The sequence below is a fragment of the Gadus macrocephalus genome, chromosome 13, assembly GCF_031168955.1.
Source record: "Gadus macrocephalus chromosome 13, ASM3116895v1".
Classification (NCBI taxonomy): Eukaryota; Metazoa; Chordata; class Actinopteri; order Gadiformes; family Gadidae; genus Gadus; species Gadus macrocephalus.
This window is the reverse complement of record NC_082394.1, coordinates 5562902-5590899: the sequence shown is the minus strand read 5'-3', so window position 1 is coordinate 5590899 and position 27998 is coordinate 5562902. Positions and strand designations below refer to the sequence as shown.

The window sequence follows — 27998 nt, the reverse complement described above, 5'->3', positions numbered from 1 at the left end:
CAAGGGGGCGGAACCTCGCTCGCTCCACATCCCACCTTCAACAGATTATCAGGACGATCTGCTGGGTACACATGCCATTAACACAACGCTGAGACCCTCACACTGCTGAGACCCTCACACAGAGACCCTCACACTGAGACCCTGACACCGCTGAGACTCGCACGCTTCTGCCACGGAATACACCAACTGTCCCCAAGAACGACTCGGAGGACATTGAGTCATCTCTGAGGAGGACAGCGAGTCATCTCGAGTTATCTCGAATCATCTGATCGGTGTGTGGATAATTGGAGTTGTTGGAGGACACCTGCTGGTAAGGCATCGCATATTTACGACGTTATTGGTAGTGGTCCTACTGTAGGTCCGACTGTCCTGGGTTACACTGGAGACATGTTATAGCGTCGCTCAGCGACGGTGACAGCTGACGGCTGACGGGTCCGGTCCTAACGTAGATTTACACGTTCTAGAGCTGCTGTCTGAGAGGACATAGTCTCTAGATCTACACGGTCGACAAGGGCTGCTGTCTGAGAGCACATTAGTGATATTATGATATATCCGTCTGGCCATGACTGCTCTTCTAAAGGTGGATCTCGCTGATTCAGTAGAAGTTTTAATGAAGGAGAAGCAGGCTTTACATTTGAATTAGTATAAATGTCCCTGATTGATCAGTGGGAATAATAGAAGTCAGCTGATAGATGAAACAGCTCCTGAGTCATCACGCCTCATGGAGAGCAGTGATGCTGACAGCATGAGCATCTCTGTACCTGCCCTTACCGCCACACACTCGCACACGCGGCGCACACACTCATAGACTGCACGTGTTTTTTTTGTTTACGAAATGACGTGTATGGAGACATTTTTTCCAAATGAAATTCACCTCCAGCGGAGTCTGAGACCAAGGAGGCCTGGTGGCCTGAAGTCTGTCCTGAACCTGATCTCCTCTGTCTAGTGGTGAGACAGAAACTCCTCCTAAACGCCTCTCCTGAACAGAGCTCTGATATGAACTATACTGTCAGCATCTGACAGAGGAGCATCTGGACCTTCTGTGAATGTGTGGTGGATTTTGCACCACGCCAATCGTTTCTGTCTAAACAGTCTAAGAATAAAGGGTCATCCAAACTTATAACAATAAGGCACATTTATTAAAGTAATAAACATATAACAACATACAAACAAACATACTACAAACATTCAATAATCCCAGGCATCAGATACAAGTTCTCCCTGCGTCTCGCTAAGAGCGCCGCGAGGAGAAGTGAAATGCATTGGCAAAGGCAAGGACTACTTCTACTGTGGCAGACAGCTCTCTGGATGCTGAGCACAGCTTTGCTCCCAAAGTAAACGATAGTCTGGTCAACCAGAGGGTATTCAATGATTGATGGAACTCCTCAGGATGTCATCAAGGGGGGGACGTAGCCGTTCCTTATCAGGTGAGCCCTTGGTCCTCGACCACGCCAAAGGGGGTCAAGGAAAAGGCACATACCAACGAAGGGCAGCTAGAGAAATGGAATGTGAAATACCCATTGGGAAGGCCCATATAAGGGCCCATTACAGATCCTCCCTGGAGCCGCTGATGGCCCAGCGCCCTGGTGAGGGTTAGGGTTGGGGTGAGGGTGAGGGTTAGGGTGAGGGGGAGGGGGAGGGTGACGGTTAGGGTGAGGTTAGGGTGGGGGTGGGGGTGAGGTTAGGGTGAGGGTTAGGATTAGGGTGAGGGTGAGGGTGAGGGTGAGGGTGAGGGTGAGGGTCAGGTTTAGGGTTAGGGTTAGGGTTAGGGTCAGGTTTAGGGTTAGGCATTGTGCTCCTGCGGCAGCTCTTAGGCTGGATATTTGAGCATTAAGCAGCACGTTGATCTGCTTAACCCAGGCCAGGGTCTGGGTCCGTGCAGGGATTTGGGCCTCCTGGTGCCATGTGATGTGGTCAGCAGGGCAGGGCAGGGCTGTGGACCGCCATGCAGAGACCTCGCTATGGGAGGTGTGTTCACAGCTGAATGGAGGCATTGGTCCCATGGAGCCTCTCTCTCTCTCTCTCTCTCTCTCTCTCTCTCTCTCTCTCTCTCTCTCTCTCTCTCTCTCTCTCTCTCTCTCTCTCTCTCTCTCTCTCTCTCTCTCTCTCTCGCCCCATGTGATGGAGGGGGCTCATGCCTTTGTTTTCAGGGCACATGACTGAAGTCTGACAGGGCTGGCATCGGCTGGTGCAGAGATGGAGGAGGAAGGCCGTTGTTGATGATGATGAGGATGTTAGTATTGTTGGGAGAAGACCCTGCTCTCTCCTCCTCCAGGGTCCTCCTCTCTCCTCCTCAGAGCCGACCCTCCTCTCTCCTCTTCTCTCCTCCTCCCTCCTCCTCTCTCCTCTTCTCTCCTCCTCCCTCCTCCTCTCTCCTCTTCTCTCCTCCTCCCTCCTCCTCTCTCCTCTTCTCTCCTCCTCCCGCCTCCTCTCTCCTCCTCTCTCCTCCTCAGACCCTCCTCTCTCCTCCTCCTCTCTCCTCCTCTCTCCTCCTCTCTCCTCCTTTCTGTTTCTGTCTCACCTCAGAGAGCTCAGAGCTCGGATATGAACTATACTGTCAGCATCTGACAGAGGAGCATCTGGACCTTCTGTGAATGTGTGGTGGATTTTGCACCACGCCAATCGTTTCTGTCTAAACAGTCTAAGAATATAGGGTCATCCAAACTTATAACAATAAGGCACATTTATTAAAGTAATAAACATATAACAACATACAAACAAACATACTACAAACATTCAATAATCCCAGGCATCAGATACAAGTTCTCCCTGCGTCTCGCTAAGAGCGCCGCGAGGAGAAGTGAAATGCATTGGCAAAGGCAAGGACTACTTCTACTGTGGCAGACATGTCTCTGGATGCTGAGCACAGCTTTGCTCCCAAAGTAAACGATAGTCTGGTCAACCAGAGGGTATTCAATGATTGATGGAACTCCTCAGGATGTCATCAAGGGGGGGACGTAGCCGTTCCTTATCAGGTGAGCCCTTGGTCCTCGACCACGCCAAAGGGGGTCAAGGAAAAGGCACATACCAACGAAGGGCAGCTAGAGAAATGGAATGTGAAATACCAATTCTCTCCTCCTCTCTCCTCCTCCCTCCTCCTCCCTCCTCCTCTCTCCTCCTCTCTCCTCCTCTCTCCTCCTCCCTCCTCCTCCTCTCTCCTCCTCTCTCCTCCTCTCTCCTCCTCTCTCCTCCTCTTTCCTCCTCCAGGGCCCTCTGTCTCCCAGCTGTGTCAACGCTTCTCTGTGTTCTTTTCCCTGAGTCCGAGCGGACCCCTCAGGCCAGACCCCACGTTGGAGTCCGGCCCGGGGGATCCGGGCAGCTGTGGGTCCGCTGTGGGGGGCCGGGGGAGGGTCTGTGGGGAAGACCTCTTCCAGAACCACCTGGGAAGTAGAGAAAGCGTCGGTCAGGCTGAGGATCAGAGAGAGAACATTAGCCCTGTTCAAACACATCTGAAGATAGTCCTTCAAAGAATGATGACGAATCCAAATCATTGATGAGCATCAACAAACATATTTAAAATACATTTCAATATTAAGATGAATACTTTAGCTAACAATCGCAACAAAATAGATTAATCTGCTCTTGGATAATATTCTAATCTCTGCTGTAATCTGGAATTTCGCTACATGAATAAAATGTAAAAATAAACCACAGCTCTCATGGAGAATGGTCATCTCCATGTTAGTACATGTAGTATACAGTATATTTAGTATGCTACACGTTAGTACATGTAGTATACAGTATATTTAGTGTACGCTTTATATGTGTGCTATCTGAGATGCTTCATAATATCATTGTGGGGTCGGTCTTCTTCCTCCTGGGGTGTTTTCCATCATGTAAATGTAGGCTGTCGATGTAGGCTACCATCAATATGAGATTGAACAATGACTGTAATCATTTCTGTGTGGTATAATCCAGATTAGGGCCAGTGTGTGATGAACCCTGGACTTCCTGTGGGAGATAATGCCTTCCAGATGATGGGGTATTTAAACGAGTAGCAGAACCCAAAGCGTTCTATAGTCTCTGACGTGCTTCGTGGCTCCAACAGCTGGGCAGACGTACTCAGACGCTGACACACACATCTTTGATTGGGATGTAATCTCCCCTTCACTCTACTTGCTGATATCTCTGGGCTTTGTGGCTGAAGGAGAAAGGGAGGGAGGCAGAGAGGGAGAGGGAGACAGAGAGGGAGACAGAGACAGAGACAGAGAGGGAGACAGAGAGAGAGAGGGAGACAGAGAGGGAGAGGGAGACAGAGAGAGAGACAGAGAGGGAGACAGAGACAGAGAGGGAGACAGAGACAGAGAGGGAGACAGAGAGAGAGAGGGAGACAGAGAGGGAGAGGGAGACAGAGAGAGAGACAGAGAGGGAGAGGGAGACAGAGAGGGAGACAGAGACAGAGAGGGAGACAGAGAGAGAGAGGGAGACAGAGAGGGAGAGGGAGACAGAGAGAGAGACAGAGAGGGAGAGGGAGACAGAGAGGGAGACAGAGACAGAGAGGGAGACAGAGAGAGAGAGGGAGACAGAGAGGGAGAGGGAGACAGAGAGAGAGACAGAGAGGGAGACAGAGACAGAGAGGGAGACAGAGAGGGAGACAGAGAGGGAGACAGAGACAGACACAGAGAGGGAGACAGAGAGGGAGACAGAGAGGGAGACAGAGACAGAGAGGGAGACAGAGACAGAGAGGGAGACAGAGACAGAGAGGGAGACAGAGAGGGAGACAGAGACAGAGACCGAGAGGGAGACAGAGACAGAGAGGGAGACATAGAGGGAGACAGAGAGGGAGACAGAGACAGAGACTGAGAGGGAGACAGAGAGGGGGACAGAGAGGGAGACAGAGAGGGAGACAGATACAGAGACAGAGACTGAGCGGGAGACAGAGACTGAGAGGGAGACAGAGAGGGAGACAGAGAGGGAGACAGAGAGGGAGACAGATAGAGAGACAGAGACTGAGCGGGAGACAGAGACAGAGAGGTAGGCACTGAGGAACAGAGGAGGGAGGAACAGGAGACAGAGAGGGAGTTACTGAGTGAGACACAGGGAGGCACCGAGGGAGACAGAGAGGGAGACAGAGAGGGAGGCAGAGAGGGAGACAGAGGGGGGCAGGAAGGCAGAGATGGAGGCACTGAGGAACAAAGCTAGAGAGGAGAGGCATGCAGGGCCCAAGGTGGTTCATGGTTGATGGGGGAGGGGAATATAAGCAGGAAGGGATGCTGAAGTGAAATAATTCACGTGCTAGCATGAGAATTTACATAAACCGGGTCATTACTGGCTAGTAATGCTTTCTATTTGCTACACGAGACTCAATATTTTGGTCACATGCGATGCTAGTGATGGACATGCACAGCATGACTACATGACCAATCAATGATTGAGTTTAATAATAGTGTTCCTTCTACGCTCTATGCTTCATGGTTTAAGTCTTAGTCCATCCTCAATTACGTAATTGAAGGAGCCATATCTAGTGCCACCATTATGTGTGTGTGAGCTCTCTGGTCTAGTAGCAGAATACCTCCTCTCCAGAGAGAGAGTTCCTCTCCAAAGAGAGAGAGAGCTCCCTGGTCTATTAGCAGAAGACCGCCTCTCCAGAGAGAGACCTTTCTCTCCAGAGAGAGAGAGCTCCCTGGTCTATTAGCAGAAGACCGCCTCTCCAGAGAGAGACCTTTCTCTCCAGAGAGAGAGAGCTTTCTGGTCTATTAGCTTCATATCACAGAAATTGTACGAAATTTGTAATCCCTTAATCTGTTGGAAATTATGAGTCAGTCCAAAAAGTATTTCCGCTAGGTGTAAAAACCCTCTCTTCTCTGTAGTCATCCTGTTTGGATGGATTTTTCTTTCGTTCTGCCAAACACAAATACCTTTATATTTTTAGTTTGAGCACTACTTTTAAAAACTTCACGCAGTATTAATAAGGGAGCTATGAAGTAAGGAGTAGGAGTTACATGACAGCCTCTTAAGTCACTGAAATGTCATTTTATTTTTTGCAGCGTTTAATAAAAGCACACAGGCGTGCCCGAGCAAGGGGTCATCATTTATTTAGAGATAAAAAATATAATTAAAACCTAAATACAAATGTATTAAAAATCAGCGGGTAAGAAATTCTCACAGATTAGTAATGCTCTGTGAGCATTACTAATTCAGTTGGGACTCGTTACTATGTGTCCGCCGTGGGACGTCTGTGGGGCTCAAGCACTTAGTCACAGGTCAACGAAGCTCAATGAAGACTCTGAGGTCATGATCAAAGGTCACAGGAGGTCATGATCACAGGTCACAGGAGGTCACGATCACAGGTTATGATCACACACCCCTCACCCTTACATTCCACGCAGACTCTGAGGTTGGACTGGAATGTGGAGTACGAGTCCGTAGCGACACACGGTGGGTGAATGAAAGAGCTGTGGTTCAGATTTCCAACCCTCCCCCCTCCTCACTCCCCCCTCCCCCCCTCCCCTCCTCCACCTCCCCCCTGATGACGTTCCTCCGCGTCGTCGCCTGCGTCATCCCCTAGCGGCGTGTGAGAGCGCCAGCACGTGTAGCTCCGGGAGGGGGGGGGGGGGCTGACGTCCGAGGGTCCGGGGGGGGGTGAGCAAATACAGCCTGACTGAGAGAACAGAGCGGTGTGGTCCTCTCTGAGAGCCGCTCCGGAGCCTCCTGCTCATCACTTCCTCCCCCTTCATCTCCTCACCCATCCTCCTGTTCCTGCTCTCTGACCACTGATAGGTTCATCAGGTCCCCCTCAGGACTCCTGGAATAGATTGAGGTATTTCAGAGCCCAGGCAAGGGGGCGGCGTCTGTGGTGAGGGTGAGATCACATTCGGAGATCCCTGTGAAATCTATATTTTCTTACAAATGTATCACTCTACACCCCTCTGATCTACATCAAATGAGCCATCGTGCGACGGACGCCCCTGTTATCATAAGAGGAGCCTTGACCAGCCAATCAGGTGTAGTGTTTGAAACGCCACTGGGAATGAACGCTCAGGCAGCCAATCAGATATAGTTCAGATCTGTCCGTACCTCCCCAGCCTGTGTCAGACTTTATGGACCAGGGAGCCGTTAGCCGTTAGCCGTTAGCCGTTAGCCGTTAGCGGAGCAGCCCCTTCCTAGAGGAGCTCCTTCTAATGATGTGCAGGATTCTGGCAGCTGCACAATTCAAGGTGGCTTCCCTTCAATTACGGCCCAGTGAAATACCTTTCAGCCCCTCGAGTGGCCGGGGGTCCGCGCCAGGGGCCTGCGCCAGGGGCCCCGGGCCAAGGGGCCCGAGCGGTATAATGATTCCTGGCACAATAGCACCAGTGTTGTGCGCCCGTTCCCAGGATACCGCACAACACGGGCCATTGTGTGTCGGGCTTTGCTGCCCGACCACGTTGCCCGGCTTGGAGCGGGACACCAAGAATCCTGGTCCCGCGCAGACACACACACACTCACACACACACACACACACACACACACACACACACACACACACACACACACACACACACACACACACACACACACACACACACACACACACTCACAAATACACACACACACACACTCACACACAGGGGCACGGCCACACAGACACACACACACACACCTACACACACAGGGGCACAGCCACACACACACACAACCTCACACTCACACATACACACACTCACACACAGGGGCATGGCCACACACACACACGCACAATCACACACACACACACACACACGCACACGCACTCACACACAATCACACATACACATACACACACACACACACACACACACACACACACACACACACACACACACACACACACACACACACACACCCACACACACAGGGGCATGGCAACGCACACACACACACACACACACACACACACACACACACACACACACACACACCTATCACGGCCACACACACACACACACACACACACACACACACCTATCACAGCCACACACACACACAAACACATACCCACGCGTGTGGTCACACACACATCCCCTTGGCCACACACACACAAACACACACACACACACACACCAGCATGTCATAGGGGCAAAGGGGAGCCCTAGATAGACTGGTCTGTTCACCTCCTCTAAAGGGGAGCAGTAGATAGACTGGTCTGTTCACCTCCTCTAAAGGGTAGATAGACTGACACCCAACACGAGGGTGAAACGGGCAGGTCGATGGAGAAGAGGAGGAGGAAGAGGAGGAGGTAGAGGAGGAGGCAGAGGAGGCCCCAGGCGGCATTGGAGGCGGGAGGGTCACCGCGTGGCGCCCAGAGTGGTAGTAGAGGAAGTCTAACCGACGCCGCTGGCTCCGACCTTCTCAATAGAAGAGGGGGAAAAAACTGACAGCAGAAAAATGGAGTCACTAAAAATGGGCTAGAACCGGTTCCTAGCTGGTCGGGGCCGGTTGGGCTCTTTTCATCGCCTTGTCGGGGGACCCGCTGTTTGTGTTGGGGGCCTCCTCACGGCCTGGCCCCTCTCCCACTCCCCTTCACTGGTGTGTAGGCAGAATAGCCAATGAAGGGGTCTCTAAGCGGGCGCCACACACCGTCCTGCTTTCGGGGAAAAACATCCAGGAGACGCATGTCACATGGTTCTTAAAGGGGCCCCCAAAGCACCGGTGGCCCCGCGGGGGTCCCGGAGCCTCGGGACACGAGAGAACCACGAGGGCCCGGGACCCTCCTCACAAAGGGAGAGGAGCGCAAGGGAAGCACAGCGGCAGGACACAGGTCTGTTCACAGGCAGCTCACTACTGCTGCAAATGCTATGACTGTTACTACTAATAGTACTACTAATACTACTACTATACTGCTACTACTACTGCTACTACTGCTACAACTACTACTACTTCTACTACTAATACTACTGCTACTACTACTACTACTACTACTACTGCTTATAGTACTGCTACTATTTATATTACTAATACTACTACTACTGCTACTACTATACAACCATCTCTGCTACTACTAATACTACCACTACTACTAACACTGCTGCTACTATTACTGCTATACTACCATCACTGCTACTACTAATACTACTACTACTACTAATACTGCTGCTACTACTACTGCTATACTACCATCACTGCTACTACTAATACTACTCCTAATTCTACTACTACTGCTATTCTAACATCACTGCGAGTACTGATACTACTACTACTGCTGCTACAACTACTACTTTACTACTACTGCCGCTGCTATAATACTATAACTACTATGCTACTACTACCACTGGATGGAGGCACCTGTCATCCGTCCCCATGGTTATGATGGATGGAGGGCCATGTCATCTGTCCCCATGGTTACGGTGGATGGAGGCCCATGTCATCTGTCCCCATGGTTACGGTGGATGGCGGTCCATGCGGTCTCCCCTCTCTCTCTCTTGTTTGCATCGGGTCTCATTCAGCTCACTTGGAATGCTGATCACATTGCAAGACGCTCATTTGCATATACACTCTTTAGAATGTGAGGGCTATGTAAGCGCTATGTTAGAGCCATTTTAGCTAGCTATGTTAGAGCTATGTTAGAGCCATGTTAGAGCCAGGTTAGAGCTATTTTAGAGTTATGTTAGAGCAATGTTTAAGCCATGTTATAGCTATGTCAGAGCTATGTTAGAGCTATGTTAGAGCTATGTTAAAGCTATGTTAAAGCTATGTTAGAGCCATTTTAGAGCCATGTTATAGGTATGTCAGAGCTTTGTCAGAGCTATGTAAGAGCTATGTTAGAGTTATGTTAGAGCTATGTTAGAGTTATGTTAGAGCTATGTTAGAGCCATGTTAGAGCCATGTTCGAGCTATGTTAGAGCTATGTTAGAGAAATGCTAGAGCTATGTAAGCACTATGTTAGAGCTATGTTAGAGCTATGAATAGAGCTATGTTAGCCACATTAGTTTGTGGCACACGGATAACAGAATGACTTTTGGTTTTTGGTTTTCCGGTTCACATCTTTTCGTAGCTTATTCCCTGAAAACATATTCTGATCTAATATTTCATCAATCATCAATCAATCATATTGTGCTTTTTTCATCCCATTTGATTTTCCAGGGCTCTGGAGTTTGCTAGAGCCGACTAAATCGTTGTTTTTCTCTTCCCACATATGGGATCACATGGCTCAATCCGTTCTTCTCGCTCCCTGCTCTCACTCTCCCGAGTCCCTCTGGATCCCGTCCGGTGGAGCCGGTGGCTTGATTCCGAAGCGGCGTGTTCTCCTCGATCATAGCACTGACACCGCACCTTGTTCCTCCACAGCCCAGACGCCCGGGGAGATGAGCGGGGAGATGAGCGGGGAGATGAGCGAGGAGAAGCCCGCTGAGGGCGTGCCCGCGGAGGACAACCCGGTCCCCAACGGTCGGGGCCACGAGGCCGGCGACTCCGCCCCAGCCCCCACCGCCACGGCTATAGCGGCCCCTGCGGAGGGCGCCGGCAAGTAGGTGGACTCTCTGTAGCTACTGTAGCGGCTGGACGACATCACAGCGACACACTGACCGCATGGCTCCATCATGTGAGGCTTTCCTATGCCTTCCGCGTGTAGTGCCACATGTGTCACCTTGGCCATGATATGTCGAGGGGTTAAGATAAAACGGTTCCATTCACCGCCGGCTGAATGTGTGCCTCCTGCAGCTTCGGGCTACCTACTGGTGCTGTCACATGTCTTCCCTGATTCAGTAAATTGGTGGTGTGTCACGCGCTGTGTCAATCCCCCTCTCCCTGAGGCTGTTGGCTCTCCCTCTCCCCCTCTCACTGAGGGTGTTGGCTCTCTGTTCTCTACTGCCACTCCTCGGTAGTGAAGCTGTACCTGGTAGTACCCCAAATGCCTGGTACGTACCAGTCCTCTGTAGCTGTACCTGGTAGTGCCCCTAATGCCCGCTACATCCCAGTCCTCTGTGGGGAAGCTGTGCCTGGTAGTGCCCCTAGTGCCCGGTACGTACCAGAGATGGTAGAGACAGAGCTCCTATCTCTTCTGTTTATTTCGTCATACTGTGTAACCAGCAGGGTCAGTGATGAGGAGAACCATAACGTTAGCTAGCCTCGAGCTTCTCTTCACTGTGGATTGTGACCGCTGTCTTCACACCCCCAGACCCGAGGACACAGAAGCCCAGCGAGCCGAGAGCTCGGAGTTCCTCTCAGCCATAGACGACAAGAAGAACCCGCGCTTCACAGACGTGAGTTCACTCAACCAACTGACCACAACCCACTGGGTTACCCGTATCTTACTGGTATCTTACTAGTATCTTACCAGTATCTCGCCAGTATCTTTCTAGTATCTTACTCTAGTATCGTACTAGTATCTTACTAGTATATTACCTGTATCTTACCAGTATCTTACTAGTATATTACTAGTATCATACTGGTATCTTACTCTAGTATGTTACTCTAGTGTCTTACTAGTATCTTACCAGAATCTCGCCAGTATCTTTCTAGTATCTTACTCTAGTATCGTACTAGTATCTTACTAGTATATTACCTGTATCTTACCAGTATCTTACTAGTATATTACTAGTATCTTACTGGTATCTTACTCTAGTATGTTACTCTAGTGTCTTACTAGTATCTTACCAGAATCTCGCCAGTATCTTTCTAGTATCTTACTCTAGTATCGTACTAGTATCTTACTAGTATATTACCTGTATCTTACCAGTATCTTACTAGTATATTACTAGTATCTTAATGGTATCTTACTCTAGTATGTTACTCTAGTATGGAAGCCATGATATCTTATGTCTGTTCTGCCAGTTCGAGGGGAAGACGTCCTTCGGGATGTCGGTGTTCAACCTGGGCAACGCCATCATGGGGAGCGGCATCCTAGGCCTGGCCTACGCCATGGCCAACACCGGTGTGGTTCTCTTCCTGTGAGTGGGGAGTGATGGGGGGGGACTGGGAGGAGGAGGAGGAGGAGGAGGAAGTGATAGATGAATGGCCTCTGACGTGTGAAGACGTGGGATGACGGACTCCTAATGATCACTCATTCGGGGGCCTCACCGATGTGTTCGGACTCATTCGCTCCGCGGTGACTCACAAGACCATTCCTCGAGAGGTTTACACACACGGAAATAGCTCTGCCTTGTTAAAGGCGACGACACCAGAAGCAGACCGTACCGGTGACACAGTCTTCAGATGACGTGGAGAATAGCCCACAATAGTCTAAGCTACAACACAGAAGCTATAGTAGTAAATTATGATCACAACAATTATAAAACAAATCTCAAGGTTATTATTATTCAGAATTCAGGCAGTGTTTAGATAATAATAAGACTCTTGGGCTTTGACAGAAGGAAACAGTTTTCCACAAACTAGCCACGGTTATTATTCTTATCAAAACCATTTAGTTTGTAAGATGTACGTTTATAGTGGATGAGAAATGGAATAATTAAAGTGGGAAATGGTCTTCCATTTTCTCCATCCCTCGAGACTCAGTTTCTGTGTCTCCCAGAGTGAGCACGCTCACGTTCTCACAAGGTAAACTCAGCAGATAGCAGATATCAACACGTCTTTTCGCACGCTTTCAAACACCTCGGCCCATATGTGTTAGGTTGCAAGTTTAGAGCAAGTGCTAAAGATGGGGGAGCTTTCTACAGGGATATGGGTCTGCAGCTCGCTGAACATCGCCTTGTTTGGTTCCAACTTCATCACTCAATACAGGGGAGACCCTAACCCTAACCCTAAACCTATCCCTGTTTGAAGATACATATATAATATATCTCCTGGTTTAGTCAAAATGATTGAGTTCTGATCATACGGTTCTTTATTTAGATTGTTCAGCAGCCTATTAAAGTGAGTGCATGTTCTAGTTCTATGGTATATTAAAGATGACTCAGGGTGGCAGAAGCAGCATTCGCCTTCAAGTGTCCAGGACTTTCCATGGTGAAAGGAAAGCTGTTTCTCAAGATGTCTGCAGACCCGGTCTTAATGCATCTCCAGCGAGCAACTAACCCTAACCCACTCAGCCTCTAACCCTTAACCACTCAGCAGCTAACCCTAACCCTAACCGACTAAGCCTCTAACCCTAAGCCCCTCCCCACTCAGCCTCTAACCCTAAGCCCCTCCCCACTCAGCCTCTAACCCTAAGCCCCTCCCCACTCAGCATCTAACCCTCTGTATGGCTGAACCCTGGAGGCCCTCGGTCACCACGGCGACGGGGGGACATTCTTGCCGTCACTTTCTGTCTGCCTGAGTGTGTGAGAGAGGTCTCAGGCCGGTGGACGCTAACCAGAGGAGATGTGTTCTTTGAAGCTATTCTCTCCTCGTCATCTTCAACATCCATTCGTCCATTCATTGCCACATCATTTGGAGGGCTTTTGACCGGCTCTCCTGTCCTGTCCTGTCGGTTCTTTCCTGTTTGTCCTCTCCTGTCCTGTCCTGTCTGTCCTGTGCTGTCCGTCCTATCCTGTCTAACGTCGTCTAGGTTTATGGACAACAATGAGAGGTGTTGTTGATGGTGAAGAATAACCAAGATAGGATTCATGTGGAGGCAACATGGACTGTTACTGTGTATCTAATGAAGAGGGCCTTTTGTAATGTGGTTAATGAGGGGATACAGAGGCCGTGGAAAGGTTCTGCAGGTCTCTAAAGGGCTGCTGGACAGAGCAGCGAGGTGGGGGAGGGTGGAGGGAGGCGAAGGGTTGCAAACACTGCAAGGCCCGGGTTTCAATCTGTCTGACCGTCAGCAGATCTGTCCTCCCACTGCTAGACGACCTGCTGAACCATCGGCCCACAAGTCAGCCCTCGCAGCTCTCGACAGCGACCGGGCAACGGGGCAATGGGAACGGGCCAGGGGGTGGAGTGGAGGTGAAAGAATGGGCGACCGGCCTCCACTGACACATAGAGAGAGAGAGAAAGAGAGAGAGTGAGTGAGAGAGAGAGAGGCAGAGGGAGAGAGACAGAGAGAGAGGGAGATTGAAGAAAGAGGTTGTCAAGAGAGAAAGAGAGGGAGGGTGCTGAGAGAGAACAAGATAGAGAGGGAGTAAATAATTGGCCGAGCTAGGATACAAATACAAATCTTTGTTTGAATGAACAGAACAAATTGCAGTGTTTTGGGTCCCAGAGGGCTGGAGCCAGAGGAGCGGAGGGAGTCTGTCTCTCCCTTTGGAACGTTTCCGTTTACAACTCGCCTCACACTGTGCACCTGGCATCCTAATCCTCAACCCTCCAGGCCGTGGCACATATAGAGCTAGACGATTCGCGAAGGCCAGGAAAAGTGGGTTCTGAAAGGATCGGATTGAGATCAGGTTTAGCACTTCGCTGGGGATACTATTGAACCACCGGACGGAAGTGGTGCGGCCCCTGTTCAGTCTGACAGGAGGAGGGTTCCTGCACCGTGCTCATTCCAGCGGGCCGTGTGTACGAGGCTGTACCTCCAGCCTCTTGCACCGGGCTCGGTGCAGCGGGCCGTGGAAGAGGCTGTACCTCCAGCCTGGAGAGCAGATGGGCTGACACAACAGCCTGGCCCAGTGGGGGCCCAGGCTTAGAGCCACGGGGACCCCCGGGAGAAGGCCCTCTATATTGCAGCTGTGTAAATAATTAACCGTCTATAATGGATAAATAAATAAGGTTTAATGTAAAGGGCAAGGCTGCAGCTATTGCACCAAGATATATGGTTTCAGCGTGAAGCCACTTTACCGTTTCATGGGGACAAAGGGAAAGAAATACATTTGATGGTCATTTGTTTTTGTTGCATAATATCGCTGTAATCCTTTCTGCAGGATCCTCCTCACAGTCGTGGCGGTCCTGTCCTCCTACTCCATCCATCTGCTGCTCAAGCTGTCGGGGATCGTAGGTGAGTGTCCCCCCGCGCGACGCAAAGATACACCTCACTTGTCTGGAGGCAAAACAGCAAGATGTGTCGAACGTATCGCATGTCCCTTTCACTTCACATCAAACCATTATTCACTATCATTTACTCCTGCCAAGGTAAAATTACCAAAAGCCTCAATTTATTCCTGAAGAGCCCTTGAGCAAAATGGTGAGCCTTGAAAGCTTTGATGTTGCCGCAAGGAAGGCTTTGTGACAGATAAGTGGGCGGCGAGAGCGTAGCCATGAAGAAACCATGTTATCCTTTGGAGAGGTGTCATTTTTCTCCCAACCCTTAGCGCATGTCTGATGGAGGGGCGGTTCTGTTCCCGGGGGGTTCTTGTGCCACAGGTATCCGCGCCTACGAGCAACTGGGCTACAGAGCCTTCGGGACGGCGGGGAAGATGGCCGCAGGCATAGCGATCACCCTGCAGAACATTGGAGGTGAAAAACAACAACGCAAACACACACTGGTCTGTCCCCTACCCACCAACCCCGCCTCTTCTCCTTAATCTAGATTCTTAGTCGTTGGCTGTTTTTTAAACGGTACTTATCAATCACCATTACTAATGGCTGTGTCTGTTCTGCAGCCATGTCCAGTTATCTGTACATCGTCAAGTACGAGTTCCCTCTGGTCATCCAGGCCTTCCTGAGGCTGGACAAGCCTGAGGGGTGAGTGGTCCTGCTGTCTGTCTGCACCCTATCTTGTCTGTCTGCACCTCTACCATCTCCTGTCTGGTTGCAACCTCTCCTGTCCATCTGTACCCTCTCCTGTCTGCACCCTGTGGAGGTCATGGGATGGTCTTCATGTGGAGGTGGTTAGGGGGTCTTCATCGAGTTGTGGAGGCAGTAAGACGGTCCTATAGGGTTGTGGAGGTAGTGAGGTGGTCTTCATAGGGCTGTGGAGGCAGTAGGATGGCATGTCTTCATAGGGTTGTACATGCTGTGCCAGATGGTGGTCAAAGCTCGCCTGTTTTGTGTTGACAGAGAAGGACAGCTGGGAGATTGACCCCTAGGCAGAGAGAGGGCAGCACAGCCCAAGAGAGGGGCTGATTAGAAGCCTGCTCTACTAGGGATATAACACAGGGTACAATGGTAGGATATCCCCAGCTGTTCCTGGTGCCTTAAAGACCAGGAACAACGGGCTCATCTTTATCACACCTGCTCACACTTTTCCATATTGTGTATCCATTTGACTGACAATAAATAAACTTGATACAGTTTTGTCACATGGAACTTGACAGGGGGTAGACATCACAGATGCTCTGATCTGAAGGGTTACACAACGCCATGGATCCCTGTACAATGTACAAAGCAGTGTAGTATTGTATAGTATAGTAGTATAAAGAAAGCTAATTGATGATAAGTAGTATATTATGGCAGCATATGTGATTCCACATGTGTACTCTACTGGCTACCGCTACAAGCTAGTGGCAAACGTGTCTGTTACTGCACTATGATGATCAGTCTCTTATGTGGCAGCCTTTAAGTCCTGGACAAATTCCCCTTAGGACAAATAAAGTAATGTTGTATGTTGAACCTTGGAACCTCCTGTTATTAGAAGTGACAGGCGGTGTTGTGCCGGAGGCGGAGCCTCTCACAGCGCTCTGCCTTTACATCAAAGCGGGTGACCTCTTTCTCCATTGGACACCATTGCAGTTTGTGTGTTGAGTAGTCTGTGTGAGTCAGCTTCCCAGAGTTTTCCAAGATCCCTGTGTCTGTCTCTGTTTGTTGTGTTACGAGGTCTACGCGTTGGTTAGACTTTGATGTCCGAAAACCCTCAATGCATGGAAGGTCTTTTGTCGCCTCAAACAGTGCAATGATAATCCTCTCTCCTGGGCCAAAGAAAGCAATTTTTCCTGGCCTGCTTGTTGCGCAGTGCATTCTGGGTGAAATCAATGTGTCATATGTGCCTCTGAATAATTAATTTTCTGGCCATGGTTGAATGTGTTTACTTTGGGATTCCATGGAACATGTCGCTCTTGTTGGATGCCATTATAAATTTGTGTGTACAGTGGATGTTGGAAAGAGTGCATCAGACATGCAGGGGTGCAAAATGGCCCCCAGCCAAATGTTTCTGGTTTTCTTGCTTTGTAAGTTAGCGATGCAGTTTTCTTGGCTGACAATGCGTGACAGAGTGAAGGTGCAGACCCTTCAGATCCGTTTGGTGATTGACTGATGAAGTCTTACCCCGTGTCCTAATCAATATGTCTCCTTTGTTTCTCTTTCTCTCCTTCCTCTGTTCTAGAGAATGGTACATGAATGGAAACTATCTTGTGATCATCGTGTCCATTTTAGTGATTCTGCCCCTGGCTCTGATGAAACAGTTAGGTAAGTATGTTGATGCTCAGCCGTCCGTCTGAAAAGATGAAAGATGGGGGTTTAAAAGGAATAGGATCTATTTCACTGATCAGGTACTGTAGGAAACGGGTCACGGTTAGCCAAACTGAATAAATCGGTCAAAATATCAGCCCTGGTAAGATTTCCAAGCTTTTGAATTATTTAATTATTAGGATAATTACTAATCGTCTGATTTATATAATTTATAAATCAGACGATTAGTCTTGGGGTAGCAATTCTGCACCGTTCAGCTAGCCTAAAACCATTCTTCTTTAACCCTAGATAACATATACTATATTATCAATGCTCAGTCTATCCTTTCCTAAGGGAACTGTTTCCATATATCCAGTATTATATCTTTGTTGACCATGTGTGATACGTCTTGTACTATACCAGCTCTCTCAATAAAAACATCTAAAGACATCTCTACACATGTAACAAGTTAGAGCTGTAGGGATAAGATAAACACATCATGCTGAGAGTGTCTTTCCTTTGGAAGGTCTAATCTTTCTGATACAGCCTGGGAGACACATCGATGGATTCGTCTAAGCTGTGAAAGCAGAGCCGTTATGCAATCACTCAGAACACCTGAGGTAGAGAGAGAGAGAGAGAGAGTGAGAGAGAGAGAGAGAGAGAGAGAGAGAGAGAGAGAGAGAGAGAGAGAGAGAGAGAGAGAGAGAGAGAGAGAGAGAGAGAGAGAGAGAGATAAAGAGAGAGAGAGAGAGAGAGAGAGAGAGAGAGAGAGAGAGAGAGAGAGAGAGAGAGAGAGAGAGAGAGATAAAGAGAGAGAGAGAGAGAGAGAGGAGAGAGAGAGAGAGAGAGAGAGAGAGAGAGAGGAGGGGGAGAGGGAGAGAGAAAGGAAGAATGCGAGAGAGTGAGAGAGAGGGAGTTACTATTGCTAGATCATGGCTGGAACAGAGTGTCCGTCCTCCTCTTCTGTCTCTGCTTGCACGGATAATAGGCAGAGCAAAACCAATCAGTGGTGAACAGTAACGAGCTCCAGTGACCATCAGATCAGATCAGCCTCACCAGCTCAGGGAACGCTCTGCTCCATTCCACTCACTGTGGGAACGTTCAGCAGGAAGGGATGGCCTGGCCCCTCATGAGTTCTCCTCCTCATCCCCCTCCTTCTCCTCCTCCTCCTCCTCCTCCTCCTCCTCCTCCTCCTCCACTCTCTGCTTCTCCTCCTCCTCCTCCTCCTCCCCCCTCCTCCTCCTCCTCCTCCATCATCTTCCTCTTCTTCCTCTCCTCCTCTCAAGTTCAACAGAGTTTTTAATGCCCCCCAGTGTGTTGATTGTTGCTCTGCGTTGTGTTCGGATGTCTGATCCATTTGGACCTCATCAATCGGTTCATCAATACCTTGTTATCTAGAGTCGTTTGTCTGCACTGTGATAGCTGATCGTCTGCTCACACATGGAGCACACTGACGTGAAACACAGCAGATCACAAAGAGCGGGCAGCTTTCATCTCCAAGCGGCCAGATGGTTGCTTGGCTAATGAGGCTGTGTGTGTGTGTGTGTGTGTGTGTTTTTTAAAGGGTACCTTGGCTACACGAGTGGCTTCTCCCTGTGCTGCATGGTGTTCTTCCTCATCGCAGTAAGTTAGTACTAACCCTACCCTAACCCTGACCCTGACCCTAAACCTAACCCCAACCCTGACTCTAACCCTGACCCTGACCCTAACCCTGGCCCTGACCCTTACTCTGACCCTAACCCTGACCCTTAACCTAACCTAACCCCAACCCTGACCCTGACCCTGATCCTAACCCTGACCCTAACCCCGACCCTGACTCTAACCCCAACCCTGACCCTAACCCTGACCCTGAACATGACCCTGAACCTGACCCTAACCCTAGGGTTAGGGTCACGGTTAGGGTCAGAGGACACCCCAGGGTGTCTCTCCTCAGATGACCCCGCTGAGCTCTTAGTAGTCATTCCGCTCTCTGGCCCTGGCTCCGTGGTCGGCGTTCTCACCCCTGCAGCCACAGACCGCCTCTCTCTGTGTTCCCTGACCTCCTTCTGCTGGTGGAAGCTGTAATCCTCACAGAACTGTGCTCTCTCTCCATCTCTCTCTCTCTCTCTTTCTCTCTGTCTCTTTCTCTGTCTGTCTTCCTCTGTCTCTCTCTGTCTCTCTCTTTCTTTCTCTCTCTCTCTCTCTCTCTCTCTCTCTCTCTCTCTCTCTCTCTCTCTCTCTCTCTCTCTTTCTCTCTTTCTCTCTTTCTCTCTCTCTCTCTCTCTCTCTCTCTCTCTCTCTCTCTCTCTCTCTCTCTCTCTCTCTCTCTCTCTCACACTCTCTCTCACTCCTTCTCTCTCTCTCTCTCCCTCTCTCTCTCTGCAGGTCATCTATAAGAAGTTCAACATCCCCTGTCCATTCGTGGACTTTACTCTCAACGCCACCCTCATCGCCGTGGGCAACGACACTGGCCCGGAAAACCCTGCCTGCATCCCCAAACTGGTCAACCTCAACTCCCAGGTAGCTGGCCCTAACCTGACCCTGACTCTGACCTGGCCCTGACCCTAGCCCTGACCCTGACCCTGACTCTGACCTGGCCCTGACCCTGAACCTGAATCTGACCTGGCCCTGACCCTAGCCCTGACCCTGACTCTGACCTGACCCTGACCCTAGCACTGACCATGACCCTGACCCTGACCCTAGCCCTGACCCTGGACCTGACCTTGACCTGACCCTGGACCTGACCAAAGCCCTGACTCTGACCCTAGCCCTGACCCTGACCCCGGCCGATCATAGCCTTCACACGCATGCATCCTCCTCACCTCCGCCCTGCACGCCCCGCGGCCGCCCAGCGTCACGTTCAGACCACCTGGGACCGGAGAGGGAATAGGAGCTCAAGGCTAGCGGTAGCAGCTCTAGGCTGGCGGTAGGATTGTTAGGTCACCAGGAGGAGCGCTAGGCTAGCGGTAGGAGCGCTATGCTAGCGTTAGGAGCGCAATGGTTGCAGTACAAGGGACTGCTAGGCTAGCGGTAGTAGCGTTAGGCTAGTGGTAGGAGTGCTAGGTTAGCTGTAGAAGGGAGGGCTAAGCTAACGGTAGGAGCGCGAGGCTAGCATGGGAGTACTAGGCTAACGGTAGGAGCGCTAGGTTAGCTGTAGAAGGGAGGGCAAGGCTAGCGGTAGGAACGCTAGGCTAGCGGTAGTAGCACTATGCTAGCGGTAGCAGCGCTATGCCAGCTGGCTCCATGTGACTGTTGGGTTCCCTTCCAGACGGCCTACACCATCCCCATCCTGGCCTTTGCCTTCGTGTGCCACCCTGAGGTGCTGCCCATCTACACTGAGTTGCGCAAGTACGTCCTGCACCCCTTCCCAAGAGGCACCACTCCACCTGGCCGGTCACATGCACTGTATTCTGTGGTTTGACGTTATGACAGAATGAATGGCTGCTTGTCATGGAGCATGCTCACCCTCATCATCGCCAGATTATGAGACCCTCACTGCACACAGTGGAATAAAGGGTGTGTGTGTGTGTGTGTCTGTCTGTGTGTGTGTGTGTGTGTGTGTGTGTGTGCGGTGTGTGTGCGGGACTATTTGTGTTTGTGTGTTTACGTGCGTGCGTGTCTGTGTGCGTTTCTGATCCCTAGAGCAACAGAAGGTATTTCATGGCTGTTTAGCTGAGTGGCTTTATGAGACCTCAGTTGATGGCTTGGGTTATGCGTTTATGTTTTATGTTTTATGGCATCTTTCTGATTTCAGCCCTACTAAGAAGAGGATGCAGCATGTGTCCAACATCTCCATCGCTGTCATGTACACCATGTACTTCCTAGCTGCTCTGTTTGGTTACCTGACCTTCTATGGTGAGGGTTAATTCTCTCTCTCTCTCTCTCTCTCTCTCTCTCTCTCTCTCTCTCTCTCTCTCTCTCTCTCTCTCTCTCTCTCTCTCTCTCTCTCTCTCTCTCTCTCTCTCTCTCTCTCTCTCTCTCTCTCTCTCTCTCTCTCTCTCTCTCTCTCTCTCTCTCTCTCTCTCTCTCTCTCTCTCTGTCTCCCTCGTTGTCTCTCTAGTATGCAAAACCTCAATTAGTCTTTGATTGTGTTACTGGGGTTCCCGGTGAGAATGAGGTGGAGGAGGTGTAGCAGTGATAATGCAGTGCCCTCCAGTGGCCAAATCCCTCACAGCACCTTGTCATGAAGTGCATGATGTAGCCCAGCTGATCATTTCCTTCTACCTGAATGCACCTAATAAGAACACCTCACGTAGGCCGATATGTTATCCTACATTCAGTTTGTACTAACTAGAGGTGGGGACGTTAGAAAACAAAGGATTTCCTGGACTCCAGGGCTCCTATATTCGAGGGCGTTTGCGTACGTTGTGCCTGCGTTCACGTGCGTGTGTTTGTGTATGTGTGCGCCCTCCTGCAGGTGAGGTTGAGGCTGAGCTGCTGCACACCTATAGCCGCATCGACCCGTACGACACGCTGATCCTGTGCGTCCGCGTGGCCGTGTTGGTCGCCGTGACGCTCACCGTCCCCATCGTACTGTTTCCTGTGAGTCGCCTTCTGCTGCTGGTCAAGGGTCACTACCAACACACACCATAGGGGGGGGCAAGAGGTCAAGGGTCACCTGCTGCACTAACAACACACAAAATGCAATTTATTATAGCACTCAGATAATACTCGGGGGAATACTCAGATGAATACTCAATGAACCGCAGAATGTATATTGTTATATCTTCCCCTGCGTAATTGTTGTGTGATATCAGACTAGTTCGCCCCTTCTCTCTTATATTGGAGACCAATTTCCGAGCACATCTTTTATCACAGTGAGGCGTTATCGACAATCACCCTACTGAGATTAAAAAAGTCTGAGACTGAAGCTCAGGTCAGCCCTGTCTCTCCTGGTGACCCTGAGCCCGTCTCCCCCCTGCTGTCTCAGGTTCGGAGGGCCATTCAGCAGATGCTATTCCCCAACAAGACCTTCAACTGGCCGCGGCACGTTGCCATCGCCGTGGTCCTCCTCAGTCTCATCAACCTGCTGGTCATCTTCGCCCCCAACATCCTGGGCATCTTTGGCATCATCGGTAGGTCTGGCCGACTGTTCTAGGGTGTGGTCAGTTCTGCTATTGCGAGACTAGCCACATTGCATGTGGTAAAAACGGTTAGACAATTTGGCTAACGGTTCATTTAACAACATTATTAAAGCTAACATCCTGTTATTGCGTTGCTTCAAGGCCCATGAGGGATTCAGATCCGTTCGGGGGAGGGATTTAAGCAGTCTCCTTGGACCAACACACAGCTTCAGTGAGGACGTGTTTCATTAGTCATGGATCTGCTTACGTGTGTTTGCTTCCTTCTGCTCTCTGGCGTCCAGGTGCCACGTCCGCCCCGTGCCTCATCTTCATCTTCCCCGCGGTCTTCTACCTGAGGATCGTTCCTAACGAGGAGGAACCGCTGAGATCGCCCCCCAAAATCATGGTGAGCCTGAGGGGACCGATTACGCTGGCTGTTCACTAGTACCGCCACCCTGGCTGTTCACTAGTACTGTCAGACTCGCTTTTCACTTGAACCGACACACTCGCTGTTCAATAGTACCGCCCCACTGGCTATTCACTAGTACGTCACACTGGCTGTTCACTAGTAAGTAAGGCTGGCTGTTCACTAGTAACGTCACACAAGCTGTTCACTAGTACCGTCACACTCGCTGTTCACTAGAACATCACTCTCGCTGTTCACTAGTACGTCACTCTCTCTGTCCACTAGTACCGTCACTCGCTGTTCAATAGTACCGCCACACTGGCTGTTCACTAGTACCATCACACTGGCTGTTCACTAGTACGTCACACTGGCTGTTCACTAGTACGTCACACTGGCTATTCACTAGTACGTCACACTGGCTGTTCACTAGTAAGTCAGGCTGGCTGTTCACTAGTAACGTCACACAAGCTGTTCACTAGTACCGTCACACTGGCTGTTCACTAGTACTGTCACACTGGCTGTTCACTAGTACCGTCACACTGGCTGTTCACTAGTACGTCACTCTCTCTGTCCACTAGTACTGTCACTCGCTGTTCAATAGTACCGCCACACTGGCTGTTCACTAGTACTGTCACACTGGCTGTTCACTAGTACGTCACACTGGCTATTCACTAGTACGTCACACTGGCTATTCACTAGTACGTCACACTGGCTGTTCACTAGTAAGTCAGGCTGGCTGTTCACTAGTAACGTCACACAAGCTGTTCACTAGTACCGTCACACTGGCTGTTCACTAGTACTGTCACACTGGCTGTTCACTAGTACCGTCACACTGGCTGTTCACTAGTACGTCACTCTCTCTGTCCACTAGTACTGTCACTCGCTGTTCAATAGTACCGCCACACTGGCTGTTCACTAGTACTGGCACACTGGCTGTTCACTAGTACGTCACACTGGCTGTTCACTAGTACATCACACTGGCTGTTCACTAGTACTGTCACACTGGCTGTTCACTAGTACGTCACACTGGCTGTTCACTAGTACTGTCACACTGGCTGTTCACTAGTACCGTCACTCGCTGTTCACTAGTACCGTCACACTGGCTGTTCACTAGTACTGTCACACTGGCTGTTCACTAGTACCGTCACTCGCTGTTCACTAGTACAGACACATTTGCTGTTCACTAGTATCATCACACTTGCTGCGCATTAGTATGTAATATTCCGATTATGAGGATCATTAGAAGTCATGAACGACTGTTTGTTCTGTGCTCAGAATTGGTTCGGTAACCACATCGTAGGGGCAAGACACCGACGGCGCATCGCAGACGGCCATTTGTTGCAGAAGTGTAATGGAGGCTTGGATGGAGGCGGGATCACTTAAGTGCCTGAGAGCTGAGGTTCAACTCCTCCTGGGCCTGCGGTCTGAGGTTCCTGAGGTTCCTGAGGGGCCTGAGGTTCCTAAAGGGTCCTGAGGTTCCTGAGGGGCCTGAGGTTCCTGAGGTTCCTAAAGGGTCCTGAGGTTCCTGAGGTTCCTTAAGGGTCCTGAGGTTCCTGAGGGAAGTTCCTGGTGTCTGCATGCAGGGACTGAGTGGTTCTCACTGTGTGGACCTGGTTCTCCCGTTTCCACAGCGATTGGGCTCATAGGAGGTTCATGAGAGCTGAACTCAAATGGGTCATTCTTTACTGAACTCCTTGTGGCCCTTTGATTGCGAATGTGTCACTGGGTCCTGATATCTGTCTGCTACGCTGCCTGAAACACTGACTGACTCCCTCACCATCACTCATACACACCCCTCTTACACACTTATTGTATGTTGTACGTCCTGACGCTTAATGTACACACTTATTGTATGTTGTACATCCTGGCACTTAAGGTATGCATTTATTGTATGTTATACGTCCTGGCTCTTAATGTATGCACTTATTTTATGTCGTACGTCCTTGCATTTGCAATAGTACTTAGCATGGTGTAGCATCTTATCCTAGCTATCTATGTTTTATACGGGGAATAGGTTAACCAAGCGAATGTTAGTGCTTGGCCCTCGTTTCTATGAACATCCTAACTGTACCGACAGCGACATATTGTTTCTCATTCTTCTGAAAAATATACAAATGTAAATGTAAATCTATCTGTTTCTCCTAGGCGGCCATCTTCGCTGGAATCGGCTTCCTGTTTATGATAATGAGCCTGAGCTTCATCATCATCGACTGGACGTCTGGGAGCAGCAGCGCCAGCAGCGGCCACTAGGGTGCCCCTCCTCCTCCCAGGGTTTATATCAACGTAGTACTGTCTTGTGTTTTGGCCGTTTTTGTTCTCGGATCCTATTTGATGCGTATTGTTTTCCAGGCTAAGCTCTGGTCCCGGGTCTACAGAGCTGGGTGTGGTCTGTCCTTCAGCCAATCAGTGACCTTGTTGTGGTGGCAAATTCTTCTTCTTGGGAAATGGGTTGAATTTCTTCCTGTATGGGCCAAGAGCTTACAGGTAGCTGTTGATGTTTCGAGGCCAAGTCCAGTGAGAACATGTATATTTCTACATGTCTATGTGTTAGAAGTGGATAGAGATGTCTGTATGTCCCTGACCCACAGTGCTCCATGGTTGTCATGGCAACCTGCAGCTGCCATTACGTGCTACCGCCGTTCCTACTATGAACTATTATCTGCAAAATATAGGACTCATCTATGTCAATATATGATGTTCACCTCCATGTTCGCTGTCTCCAGTGACAGCCGAAGAAATTATTTTGTAATCAACTTTTTTGTATTTATTATATCATCTCAGAGTAACTATGAGTTATTCAAGTAACAGCATCGTTTTTTATGTGCAGGTGAACATTGCATCAGAGTGAGAGAGCGAGAGGGTGAGAGAGTGAGTGAAAGGGTGAATGAGAGGGAGAGAGAGAAAGCGTGAGAGAAAGAGAGCTAGAGAGTGAGAGAGAGAAAGCGCAAGAGAGAGAGCTAGAGCGAGTGAGAGAGAGATAGAAAGCCCAAGAGAGAGAGCTAGAGAGGGGGCGCGCGAGAGAGAGAGAGAGAGAGAGAGAGAGAGAGAGAGCGAGAGAGAGAGAGAGAGAGAGAATCACCATCAGTGTGTGCAAACAGGAAGTGAGTACCTGGGACTTTATTGTGTACACATTGTGCGTTCAGCTTTCCTAAACAACATTTATTTTTTGGTTGGAATTAAATGTCGACGACTCCACCACAAATATCCTCCCATTTAATTTGGCGCGCTTGTATTCGTTTTGATCAGGCCGTTGATATCGGTTGAGGAGGTCTGTTACTTTTGGTTTCATGTCCAGGTGACAATGTGATCAGAAAACCAACAGAACAGGGTTAGGTCTAGAGTTTACCTCCGGAGGGTTTAACAGATCCAAGGGTTTGCTCTAGCCTTTACCTCCAGGCGGATTAGAGGAACCAAGAGTTAGCTCTAGAGATGACCTCCAGAGGGTTTAACAGAAGAGGGTTAGCTCTAGAGTTGACCTCCAGGGAGATTCTTCAGTCCCTGAATCAAAGCGGCTCATAGTCTTCTTTCTTTATTGGGGATTGTAGTCAAATAAAATGGAACCGTTTATGGAAATAGGAAAGTTTGCCTCTTACTGTTCTTTGCGAATAGACAGAGTCATCGAATGCGCTCTTTCTAAACTTTTGGCGAAAAAGTACAGTCTGAGATAACCAAAATATCTATAAATAAATGAGTTTATTTATAGATAAACTACAGGGTCACCCACTGGGCGGCCAGTGAGCAGCTTGGAGTCTGTAAATGTTTGCGGCCAAGACAAGCTGACCTGTTATACTAATATAGTGACATATATATACATATATATAGTATAACACTATATAGTGATATAGGGATATACCAGGGTGGCTCTAACTGCAGATGAGTCATGTAGCACTTTCAACTAACAAGCACAACTTTACTCGATTTACAGCACTTATCCTTTGTCATGCAGATTAGCGCTGTAAAATAATCCTATATTTGATAGATTCAATGTAAGGGAATGCCCCTTTCGTGTTACCGGTACTTAATGTTGAAATAACTACATGTGTGTCGACAAAATAAGCAATGTAATGAGAGGTATTATTAGGGTCTAAATTAGGTCTCTTGCTTTGCTTTTTTTGGGGGGATTTTTTGGGGGGGCCAGCACGTGATTTTAAAGAGTTCATCTTTTTTGGGGATCATCACGTGATACAGTTAGGGTTACGGTTAGGGTTACGGTTAGGGTTAGGGTTATTGTGGTGGAAAGAGGAAACGTGTCAAAATGTGTCGACTGGTTTGAACCTGTGGAACCTTTGTGCTTAACATGTATCGTCAGACTGGACCTCTGCTCGGACCAGACTATTTAATGGAAGTGTTTGGTCTGTCGTCATGAATAGGTGAATTGGTGAATTGGTGTTTACATGGTGAATGGTTGATTCCTGTTCAGATACTTTCAATTCGGTCCGATTTAATAATAAATCTGTCCAAAAAGTTAAAAATGTTAAATCAGAATGTTAAAAAAAGAGAAAACCTGCTGAGGAATCAGTTTGGATTATTGTCCCCGTCTTTGGTTTGACCCGTCGGTATGCTTGTTGTCATGTTAACATATCTTGTTGTTGATTCGTTACTAACATGAACCTAGTGTCCCCTTGTTAATGTGTAATGATCCAAACGTAACGCAGCAGTAAGGGTAACACACGTTTGTGTCCAAACAGTTTTGAAGGTCCATGTTTGAACTGTCTCCTGACCAGCTCTGTGATGGTCTGTATGTTCCAGCGTAGAGAGGAACTGTTTCCAGACCAGCTCTGTTATGGTCTGTATGCTCCAGTAGAGAGGAGCTCTGTTCTGCATCAGCTGCTTCAGAATCAGATCATTGAATCATGACGGATCAGTAAAGCCCACGCACAGACGTTTCACTAACATCAGATATGACCCCATTAAAAAGGAGTGTAAGGTGGATCCGTACCATGGGTTTCTCCTGGTTTCTACTGGTATCTGTTTCTCTATGGTGAAGGTATTTCACTATTTCTGGGCAGGTTTCCAGGTTTTATGGCACAAATAAAGAAAAGCAACACAACACGCCATCGGAGAAAGTGAGACAGTAGCTGGTGCAGAGGTACGAGCTGATGACGTCGTGGTTAGCCTTATATCTACTAATCCTATGTGATTTATTGAACTGTGTGTATCGTAAATGATTAAATCTAATAAAAAAATACTTTTGATGTCAGCCAGCATTTATACATAATGTATATAAATGTAAACCCTTTATATTCTACAATCCTATCTAGTTTGTAAAATGTAAATAGCAGGTGCATTTCTGTCTGATTAAAAATTAAATGTAATTATTTTTAAAGTGCTCTATCGCCCTCCAAGTTATGTCTCTATTTTCTTGTATCTCGATGTATTTTAATACCTTGCTGGCAGTAATTGGACTGTAAGCAACATTGCAATAAAGATAATAAGATAACATTTCATGTTTC

General features: G+C 49.1%; 1 protein-coding gene across 4 annotated transcripts; it reads left to right on the top strand.

Moving 5' to 3' along the window:
• Position 1: 1 nt before the first annotated feature.
• Positions 2–27987, top strand: LOC132470136 (sodium-coupled neutral amino acid transporter 3-like). 4 transcript variants are annotated; one of them, XM_060068444.1, is made up of 16 exons: positions 2–310; positions 10263–10423; positions 11075–11159; positions 11731–11846; positions 14697–14770; positions 15136–15228; positions 15375–15456; positions 17033–17115; positions 18662–18720; positions 19462–19596; positions 20345–20424; positions 20831–20931; positions 21494–21618; positions 22007–22151; positions 22442–22545; positions 24691–27987. In XM_060068444.1, the coding sequence occupies exons 2-16, from the start codon at positions 10263–10265 to the stop codon at positions 24793–24795; spliced, it is 1548 nt and encodes a 515-aa protein (XP_059924427.1). In that variant the 5' UTR covers positions 2–310; the 3' UTR covers positions 24796–27987. The 4 variants fall into 4 exon arrangements, with proteins under 4 accessions (XP_059924427.1, XP_059924426.1, XP_059924425.1 ...); XM_060068443.1 differs by having other exon boundaries at positions 10251–10423; XM_060068442.1 differs by having other exon boundaries at positions 10246–10423.
• The last annotated feature ends 11 nt before the right edge of the window (positions 27988–27998 follow it).